General features: G+C 32.8%; 3 protein-coding genes across 5 annotated transcripts; 1 reads left to right on the forward strand and 2 right to left on the reverse strand.

Moving 5' to 3' along the window:
• Nucleotides 1-853: 853 nt before the first annotated feature.
• Nucleotides 854-1,477, forward strand: LOC131656410 (uncharacterized). The gene has a single exon (XM_058926137.1). The coding sequence runs from the start codon at nucleotides 1,065-1,067 to the stop codon at nucleotides 1,347-1,349; it is 285 nt and encodes a 94-aa protein (XP_058782120.1). The 5' UTR covers nucleotides 854-1,064; the 3' UTR covers nucleotides 1,350-1,477.
• Nucleotides 1,478-2,598: 1,121 nt separating this feature from the next.
• On the reverse strand, nucleotides 2,599-2,991 carry LOC131658633 (uncharacterized). Its single transcript, XM_058927906.1, has one exon. The coding sequence runs from the start codon at nucleotides 2,989-2,991 to the stop codon at nucleotides 2,599-2,601; it is 393 nt and encodes a 130-aa protein (XP_058783889.1).
• Nucleotides 2,992-5,852: 2,861 nt separating this feature from the next.
• LOC131662214 (phosphomethylpyrimidine synthase, chloroplastic) lies at nucleotides 5,853-9,638 on the reverse strand. Of its 3 annotated transcripts, none has more exons than XM_058931934.1 (6): nucleotides 9,484-9,638; nucleotides 8,163-8,485; nucleotides 7,923-8,050; nucleotides 6,973-7,799; nucleotides 6,159-6,835; nucleotides 5,853-6,049 (listed from the first exon to the last, which is right to left on the reverse strand). In XM_058931934.1, exons 2-6 carry the CDS (start codon nucleotides 8,471-8,473, stop codon nucleotides 6,040-6,042), a joined length of 1,953 nt encoding a protein of 650 aa, XP_058787917.1. In that variant the 5' UTR covers nucleotides 8,474-8,485; nucleotides 9,484-9,638; the 3' UTR covers nucleotides 5,853-6,039. The 3 variants fall into 3 exon arrangements, with proteins under 3 accessions (XP_058787917.1, XP_058787918.1, XP_058787919.1); XM_058931935.1 differs by having other exon boundaries at nucleotides 9,466-9,620; XM_058931936.1 differs by lacking the exon at nucleotides 9,484-9,638 and adding an exon at nucleotides 8,621-8,743.
• Nucleotides 9,639-10,767: the final 1,129 nt, after the last annotated feature.

The following is a 10,767-nucleotide window of genomic DNA, read 5'->3' on the forward strand; positions in this document are numbered from 1 at the left end:
TTTGAAATTTTCAATACATACTTAAAATTTTAAGTTTATGGTATTACAGTTTTTTTTTAAAAAAAATATTTGAACTTTCAGTTATAAAATAATTTCCGGTACATCATATCGGAAATTTTAGTTAATTTGAAATTTCCAATACATATTAGAAACCTCAAATTTATGGTATCGTAGTTTTTTTTTTGAAAAAAATACTTGAAATTTCAGTTATAAGGAAATTTCCGGTACATCATACTGGAAATTTTAGTTAATTTGAAATTTTCAGTACATACCAGAAATCTCAAATTTATGGTATCATAGTTTTTTTTTTTGCGAAAAATACCGGAAACTTCAATTATTAGGAAATTTCCGGTACATCATAACAGAAATTTTAGTTAATTTTAAATTTTCGGTATACCAAAAATTTCAAATTTATGGTATCACAGTTTTTTTTTTGTGCAAAAATACCATAAATTTCGGTAAGAACTCACGGAAATTTTTAAAAATTATGTATTTTTTTAAAATTTCCAGTAGAAATATATATTTTTTGAAAATTAATGACTTTAAACAAGGATGTAATGTTAAAAACATAGCTTTTAGTGGGGGGCGAATATAATTTTGGAGTGGCAAGTTAAATTCTCAAAGAGTAACCCATCTTTTTTTATGAATTGGGCCTTAATCCTTTATTTATGATCCAATAAATCATTTGAGCCAAAAAAACCCAAAAGGGAGTGTGGAAAACGCTTGGTTTTACTCTTGCCACACGTCAAACTTACAACCTCATGAATTAAGGATATGAACCTCCAACTTGCCATAATTTTCCATTTTCCATCTAATATGAAAAATTATAGGTACCAAAAAAAATAAGAAACAATCAAGATAATGCACTTGTGGAGGACTCATGCTATAAACTCCCATGTCACCATTCACAACACAATCCAACGGTTCACATTCACTTGCAAGATCTAGCCACAAGAGACATATATTAATATTATCATCAAACTCATCAAATTCTGTCCACACCTCATTTTCTTCATAGTAACACTGATTCCACAGTTCATTCCAAAATCTCAAAGGGTTGCAAAATGGCTTCAACAATCATGTCATTCACTCCATCAACCACTAGATTGTTTGCAACAACAGCAGCAAAGGGAACAGGTGGTGGTAGTAGTAGCAAAGAGGAGAAAGGTATTCTGGACTGGATTCTTGGAGGAATGCAGAAGGAAGACCAGTTGCTGGAGACTGATCCTATTCTGAAGAAGGTGGAGGAGAAGAGTGGAGGAACCACTAGCAATGGTCGGAAGAACACTGTGGCTGTGCCACAAAAGAAAAAGGGTGGTGGCTTTGGAGGCTTGTTTGCCAAGAACTGAAACAGTTGATTTGTTTCAAATTTTTTATTACCTGTTTCAAATGTATGCAATGTTGTTGTATAAGTATTTTCAACTTAGCTTTCTACATCTTGATCTTATGAATATATATATTTTATGTTATTAATTAATTATGCTTGATCTTGTGTCATATTTTATTTTCATTGAGCAAATAGACATGTTTGGATTTACGGTAAATTTGACAGAATCATAGTGGACTAGTGCAATTTTGATAAAAAAAAAAAAACTAGTTTTTGGAGCTTCAACAAAATTGCGCTGTGATTTTGTCAAACTCTTTGCGAATTCGAACATGCACTAATTGGACTCAAGATACCTTCTTTAGCAAAATTGTCAGGTTGAAAACATTCAAATGTGATACTTGTCAAGAATCCTTTATGATTAAGGGATGATGATTTGCTCAATCTGCTTAGGGTATGAAACTATGAATTCATTGCATCAGTGTGTAATGTAGGGTTTGGTTGCTTGTTTATTACCTGTAAATATACAATAGTTGAGTTTCAAATCTTATACTTCAAATAGAATAAGTATGTGTTTGTTTAAGTAACTTGTTCCGTGGTGGAACGAGAAAAATGAGGTGCTAAGAGAACGAGCTTTTCCAATGGGGTGGCTGAGAGCTTCTAGCACATAGGAGCGGAGAGGACCAACAAGACTAGCATTTCAACTCATAAGTCAGGGAAGTTTGAGATATGTAGTTTGAGAGTGAGTTTGAGATATATATGCAAATGTGTATGGTAGGGTTTATATATGATAGATAGTTAAAACCGCCTCCATCTAAATTGGCATGTGATGCAGGGAGTTGTCCAATCAAATTCAAGGGTAAGCGATACTTGGACGACTAGGATCAAATACTCAGCTTTTTGACAAAATTCCACCTGATCATCCGTCATGCTTAATGGAGCTCTGGATTGAGCATTCGTAATAGGGTCTGCCCTGCCGCTTAGAATTTGTGGCTGGCCTAGATTAGAATTAATTTACTATTTCACAAATTTGATGGACTAAATTGACTGATACTTACAATTTCAAGGACTAAAATGTTGATATCATAGATGATGTTTGTATGGCTCTCTTACATAGCACACATATATTACACATTGAAGTTGAACACAATAACCTTCTGGTGTCACTGTCACACCATTGTTATTCACCAAACCTGATATCACATTCAAGAGGATAATACACACTATATATCACATATTGTATTTGTAGCAAGCACACATGAATGGTTCAGTTTCTACCAATCAAACTTTCTTACAGAAAAATGCGTAAACTCTTCTTGAGGCGCAACAGTTAAAGAATTTGATCTTGAAAAGGAGGATTGGATATGGAAGAACTCAATGCAATCCTCAACAGCAGCTGACCTAAAATAATCAGCTGAGACACCTATGGTCTTTGATCTTCCCATGGAAGCCGAAACTCGATTAGTAGATCTTCTCGTAGATGAAAAACAAATAGCTTTTGTTACTCTTTCAGCAACACCCTTCAGAAACTCAATAGGGGAAAATTCAGACATCCAAGGAATCCTTACTATACAGCCTTTTACATGCAAGTTTCTAGCTGCTCTCTTCCTAATGTTCCTTCTCCATGACATGTTTGTTTTCTCATAGAAATAGTTTGTGACATTCATTGTGTTTTTCTTTTTTGTATAGTAATAGTGTTATATACAAAAGTAGAAGTAAAAGCATTGGAGAATCTTGTTGTCATGCTATGTGGTAAAAGATGAAAGGAATTGTAGTAGGTAAGACCCAACACTAGTCGTTGGAATGGTTGGAAATATGGAATGAAGAAGGTTCTAATTTAGTTAGTAAGGTTAATGAATATTCTTTTGCTATACGATGAAACATGAGTGATTGGGCAAATTTTATACTCAAAATTTTTAACATAGATTAAATTGTTTTTGAAAATTGAGAAATAGATCTAAGTCGGTAAAATATCATTTGAATCGGTCATTTAGTTATCTTCTAGCATTATAGATTATAAGGTAACACATTAAGCGGACATATTATATTGTACACTGATCTCTCGTTAGTGTCAAGTTTGTACTGACTAAATTATTTATGAAATTTAAGTCATCTAATAGACAAATTTGTCATAAATCAGTCCCTAAAAACATCCTTACAATTTCGAAAACTGATTTGCCTATTCATTTCATGAAAACATTTTCCATGATTGAGAATTGCGTATGAATATGTGGTTCAAAGTAGGGATGTTCATGGTTCATGAACTGCACTGAACCAAACCATATTTATGGTTCGGTTCAGTTTGCAATAACTACTTCAATAAAAATTCAGTTAACTACTAAAATGGTTTCAATTCAATTTAAAACTAGTTTAGAACCAGTTTATATTTATACACTGGTTTATAATCAGTTTTGTAATTTTAAATCAATTTTATATTTTGAACTCTTTTAAAATCAAAATTTTCTAATTTTTTAAAACATTTGAATTTTTTATATTAAAAAAATCATAAAAAAATATTTTTAGAAATAAAAAAATGATTTTTTTTATTTTCAGAAAAAATAAATTCTGATTTTTTTTAATTTAAAAAATATATTTTCAGATTTCTCATATGTTAATATCATCGAGGCAAAGGGATGATTTTTAAATTGGATCTCACTTAAATTAGTATGGTTGCACTGAATTTGCATGATAAGAATTATTTAGTATAATTATCCACGATTGGTGACATCTACAATAGTGTTGGTGAAATAATTAAAAAATGTAACATTTTATTTTGAGTCAAACAGTATCGCAAAATGCAACAAACAGTTAAACAAAATAACACTGAAAATTAAATTCAATCTAACATATGAAAGGAGACCGGTATGAGGTTGTCTCGTGTCAAGTGGCACATTTGTTTTATAACATTTTTCTTAATCAGAACCATATTATTGAATTATTTAAAAATTTGTATAAATCTATTAAATTGAATTTTTATGGAACAGTTAGACTTTTAAATTTATGTTTTAAATGGAATTATTAAATATGTTTAACTTTATACTATCCTCCAACTCCAAGGGAGTTTATTAAAAATATTGCATAGTGAATATATTTTTTTCCATTTTTTTTAAAATTTTAAGAAAATAATTATTTAGATTTTTTAATTTTTAGGAAAATAAATATTTTTTTATTTTCGCTAAATTTTATTTTTGTTTTTAGAGAAAAAATTATTTTTGAACCAATTTATAAAAGAAAACTGGTTCTGAACCGGTTTTATACTGAATTTGAATTGTTTAAATTAAATGGTTCAGTTCATTAACCATTTAAGTGGTTTAGTTTTTTTATGGTTCAATGCAGTTCAGTTCTAGTATACAATTCAGTTAACCATATTTTTGAACACCCCTAGTTCAAAGACTAGTGAAGAAGGTAGAAAGACTAGTGCCAAATAGGTGGTTTAAAGATGGTGAGAAATGATGAACATGTAATGGGTGAAAAGGAAACAGAAACTTTTAAAATAAGCTTCTCAATTCTCATACAAAAAATTCATGATGAAAATAACATTTTTTCCAACACTTATATCATCAAAAAGTACATTTCCAAAAACACAAGGTTTTTAAAAATTATGGAGGATGGAAAAAGCTGATCTCTAAAAATTTAAACAGTATAAAGTGCCTATAGCCATGAGCCACATAATCCCTAACCGGACCGTCTTTGAAGGCGCTGAGGATCGCACATGACCCAAATATTTTCACGGGTAGACCGTAGTTAAATAAGGCTTTATAAAATATTTGTCACTATTGAACTATGGTTATATACGACCTCTAATTGTTTTTGTCATGATTGAAACGTGATTAACCTACAGAGTACCTCGTAAAACAACCTAAGACGGCTGTGTTGCCAACCAACAACATGCCGTTGATTCTGAAATCGAATCACGCACCCTCCAGTTGGATGGAGGCAAACAATGGCTTACAAGAACCCAAATATTCTCATAAGCTGCGAAGCTCAAATTTAACTAGAGGGTTGCAAAGGTGCAAAGCTGCAGAACTCTACATACATCCCTCCAACTACACCTCAATCGTTGGATTAACCTAACGATGCAGATATCTGTTTCATATGCAGGATTAAGATGATGTGTATGCTTACACTCAGACAGATTATCAGTGAAAAACTCATCTTTCATGAATATGCGAGGATTAATGTATTTTATGATTTATTACTAGAATTTCATTCTATATATTAACAAAACGAAACTAAGAATATAGAGCATGTAGTAAGTATGTCTTCCAATTCAGCTACATTCCCACCGGAAATAATTGGCATGAACAACATGCTGTAGCCGCCTCCACAACTAGTATATAACGCATATTTCCTGCAGAAATATAACAAAAAACAAAAATAATGCACGCTCCCTACGCAGGCTTCACCCTGATCAGGTTCGAAGGGACTATCTCAGCCTGAACTGCTAGCGTGCTAGCTTAATAGCCAGAGCTCATGCAGATACAGGCACCCCTGGTGCATCTCGGGTGTTAATAACAGCCGAAAAAGATAAACAAGGTACCAAACATTTTATTGCTGAGAATTGGATAACACAACAGAAGTAGAATAAAAGATGAAGTTCTTAAATGTTTTTCACAAACTATTATTCTATAACATGAAAATGAAAAGACTTCACTATCCTTTCAGCCAAGTTTTGTAGTAGCTATCTCCAAGTTCTCTCATATGATTTTCTCCATTTATATAGCCCTGCAAAAAAAAAAAAACACTTCGATTATAAGTTTTCTTATTATAATCTTTATATAGAGTGAAAATTAAAAGCTTATAAGAAATAACTATACAATATACTGAGCCTTACCCTTCCTTAGAACTTATGTAAGATTCTGGCAAGTAAATCTCTCCACCAGCTTCACCGTGTTGTTCTCCGCTGATAGTTTTCTTTGCAGCTAGAAATTCAGCACTCATAGCATTCATCCCCTCCTTCAAAGCTTCCTCAACATCCCCATATCCATGTTTCTCAGCATACTTTCTCACATCCTCGGTTATCTTCATGGAGCAGAATTTAGGGCCGCACATCGAGCAGAAATGAGCCACCTTCGCACCATCTGCAGGCAGCGTTTCATCGTGGAAAGACATGGCTGTCATTGGATCCAAAGACAAAGCAAACTGGTCCATCCATCGGAATTCAAATCTCGCCTTGCTTAATGCATTGTCCCATTCTTGAGCATGTGGATGCTGTTTGGCTAAATCGGCAGCATGAGCAGCTATCTTGTAAGCTATAACTCCAGCCTTCACGTCGTCGCGATTTGGCAACCCGAGATGCTCTTTTGGGGTCACGTAACAGAGAAGAGCCGTACCAAGTGCACCGATATTTGCAGCACCAATAGCAGAGGTGATGTGATCGTAACCAGGGGCAATATCGGTTGTTAAAGGACCAAGAGTGTAGAAAGGTGCTTCATTACACCATTCTAGTTGTTTTTGCATGTTTTCAGGAATCTTGTGCATTGGAACATGTCCAGGTCCTTCATTCATCACCTGTAAAAGAACTCAAAGTAAACAAATAGTGACGAATACTGAAAAAATCCGAAAAGGATAGTCTCTAGAAAGTCCCAGTTATATCGACAAAATCTAACAATACCAAGCTATTAAGAAAGTTTGATTATATATATCACCTGGACATCCTTTTCCCATGCTCGACGAGTCAGTTCACCTTGTGTCAAAAGCTCGGCAAATTGAGCTGTGTCGTTTGCATCATAAATGGATCCAGGTCTTAATCCATCACCGATGGACAAAGCCACATCATACTGATTGCAGATGTCAAGTATGTCATCCCAGTGCTCATAAGCGAAATTCTCTTTGTGATAAGCTAAGCACCACTTTGCATGAATCGATCCTCCTCTGGAAACTATTCCGGTCATGCGCTTTGCAGTTAAAGGAATGTACCTAAGAAGCACTCCTGCATGGATTGTGAAGTAATCAACACCTTGTTCAGCTTGTTCAATCAAGGTTTCCCTAAACACCTCCCAGCTAAGATCTTCGGCAATTCCATTAACTTTCTCAAGTGCTTGATAAATAGGCACAGTCCCAACTGGTACGGGAGAGTTGCGTAAGATCCACTCTCGAGTTTCATGGATATGACGACCGGTTGAGAGATCCATGACTGTATCAGCTCCCCACATGGTCGCCCACTGAACCTTGTAAACTTCTTCTTCTATAGAGCTTATAACTGCAGAATTTCCAATGTTGGCATTCACTTTCACCAAAAAGTTTCTTCCAACTATCGTCGGCTCTAACTCCAAGTGCTTCTTGTTGGAAGGAATGATAGCTCGTCCACGAGCAACTTCTGCCCTCACAAACTCCGGGTCGAGCTTCTCACGAGTGGCACAGTAAAGCATCTCCTCGGTAATGATTCCCTGCTTAGCATAGTACATCTGAGTGAATCTTGGAGGAGCTGTTTTTTCTCTCCTGTCAATCCATTCTTTGCGCAATTTCGGTAGTCCTAATTATCAAATCCATGAAAAGAAACCAATTAGATTAGTATTAGTCATAGAAACATACCACAGACTCAACAAATAAAGATAATGCCACAGCAAATAAAAAACAGAAAACTTTATTTTCATACCTATCCTTGGACTTATATTTTGAGGACCACTGGTATCATAGTTATCAAAGTGAGATTCATCGCCAGACAAGTGAACTCGTCGAAATGGAACTTTGAGCACATGACCAGTTTCTTCATGAACGACCTCCCTGTAAACATGACGATATATAAATTACAGCAGCCACATGGCTAGTTTTCTAACAAAAGGCATGGAAAAGTGAACAATTTGTAATCGAAGTAAACTGATATCGAAGAGTAAACCTGGATTCTTTTGTGCTCTTAGGAAAGCACTGTTCAAATGAAGGAAGAGGAAGAAAATCAGGAGAAGCAGGATCAACCGTATGCTTCGATTGTTTGGTTTTGTCTGCGTTAGTAGCCGGAGGATCGAATGTCAATGTGGCTCTAGGCACCAAAGCCATGGAAGATGGAACTGGTTCCTTCTTCCAAGCATTTGAAGAGCGTCCAACAACGTCGAACCGAGGCAAGAAAGTAGAATTCAGGAACTTCGATTGAGCAGCATGGTTGCCGTTCTTACAAACCACAGATGTCACATTAGCATGCACCGACGCCATATTGATTCAGAACTACAAAAAATCAAATTTCGAATATCAAATTTTCAAACAACTGGCATCATATAAAATGTGCAAATACATGTTATTTATATACACATATCTGAAAAGATGTTATAACAAAAAATGAATTTCAAATACAAACATTACTTTCTACAAGCAACAAAACAGAAACAAGGTAAGCTTGTCAGGAAGCTCAGAGTCACAGCTTTAAATCAATAAGTCATTTTCAATAGTTCCAATTCTCAATTATGGTTTTTTCATGAAAAAAAAAATTATTTAAAACTACCTAAGATTATCCTGACAGAAATTCACAAGGGATTTGTGAAAGATTCCTCCATCTCAGAAAAGTAGAACAAGACAAAAGATCTTTTAAGACAACCAATGAAACCATATTGAGATGCAAAAGTCGTGAAAAGAACCTCATATTTAAAAAATAATAATTAAATAAGAAATAGGCCCTCTTAAGTAGAATCAGCTACATAAATTCACAGAAACAAAACATCATCTTGGCTTCAACAGGGTTTTAAAAAGCAGTCTGCAATCGTGAAAACGGTCGCAACAAAACGGTATCGACAGATGTTGATATGATACTATTATTCACCGTTTTTATACCAAAGAACAAACTCTGGTTAATTCACACCGCGACGATCTTATTGCGACACCTGTACCGACTAAATCACAAAAGCCTTTACGCGGCCGCAAAGCGAAAGAGACCATTTTATAAAACCTTGAATCAAACGAGATTTTGTTAAAACTACCACGAAACCAAACATTTACAGAATTGGCTTATAATTTTCCACTTTTCATTTTACTCCAATTCTCCAACAACACTTTGATTTATATGTTTTCTCTATCTACCATGCTATCTTATTTCGTCTCTAATATGAGAGCTCTCAAATGCAATAAAAAACAAATCAAAGACACGTGAAACATAGCAAGCAAAACATGATCGTAGATATATTATAGATGAAGATAAAGTGGGCGTGACAAACCAGAGAGAGAGAGAGGACCTGAAGAAGCAGAATAAAGGGTTGGTCTTATCTGCAGGCAGGAATGAATGAAATGGCAGAGAGTGAGTGAGTGAGCGGTTATAGAGTAACGTTGGAGACTGTTGTGTTGTATTTATAGTAGAAGCGAGAGAACCCACAAAAAGTTTGCCTTATAGATATTTTTACTATAAAACAAACTCCATCCTTTTATTGCAACTTTCATGTAATCAAAGGTTATAAATATATATATATATATATATATATATATATATATATATATATATATATATATATATATATATATATATATATATATATATATATATATATATATATATATATATATATATATATATAGATATAGGATCAAATGAAACCAATGTGCCAAAGTTTAATTTGACACCAAATCTCGATCGTTAAAATAATTGATCAAACGGTGATACTAAATGAAATAAAATAAGAGTGAAGAACCATTTTGGTTCCTCACAAAAATCACACAACCCAAATTAGTCCCTCACACGAAAAAGGACTCGATTTAATCCCTTACAAAATTTAACCGGACCATATTAGTCCTTATATTAATATTTTTATCAAATCGGTTTTTCTCATACTTTTAAACCGTGACTGGACTGCTACGTTGACTTTTATTTTTTATTTTTCATTTTTTAAATACTAAATTAATTTTTAATTATAATTTTATTTTTAAACAATTCTGAATTAATAATATCAAAAAATCCAAAATAGTTTTTTTATATGGAATTGAACCTATGACCTTTATCCAATATCTTAAGTCCTTACCACTAGTTCAATGTATATTTATGAAAAATAACTTTTATAATTTTTAAAAATATTAAATAATATAGAATTTAAAACAAAAAAAAAAGTTAAAATTTGTACCAACGGGGTCTCAAATTCAAATCCGTCCAAGTTAAATGATAGTCACTTTACAACTAGACAAGTCAATTTATATTGTTAATATTATTAATAATGAATACTTAAGTTAATAATTCAAAACAAATATTTTTATTAATTTTAAATAATAAAAAAATTTAAAAATAAAATAAATAAAATACATACCTAAATAAAATTAATCAAATAAAAATAAATTAGTTATTCTTTAATTGAATTACTATTAAATTAATTGATTACTGTTTAGTTTGTATTAACTAAATAATTTTAAAAATTAATTGATTATTTAATTTAAATTTATTAAATATTTTAATAATTAGTTGAATTAATATTAAATTAATTAATTATTATTTAATTTGAAATAAGTAAATATTTATTTGTGTGTTATTTAATTTC

Source organism: Vicia villosa, linkage group LG3 (assembly GCF_029867415.1).
Source record: "Vicia villosa cultivar HV-30 ecotype Madison, WI linkage group LG3, Vvil1.0, whole genome shotgun sequence".
NCBI lineage: Eukaryota > Viridiplantae > Streptophyta > Magnoliopsida > Fabales > Fabaceae > Vicia > Vicia villosa.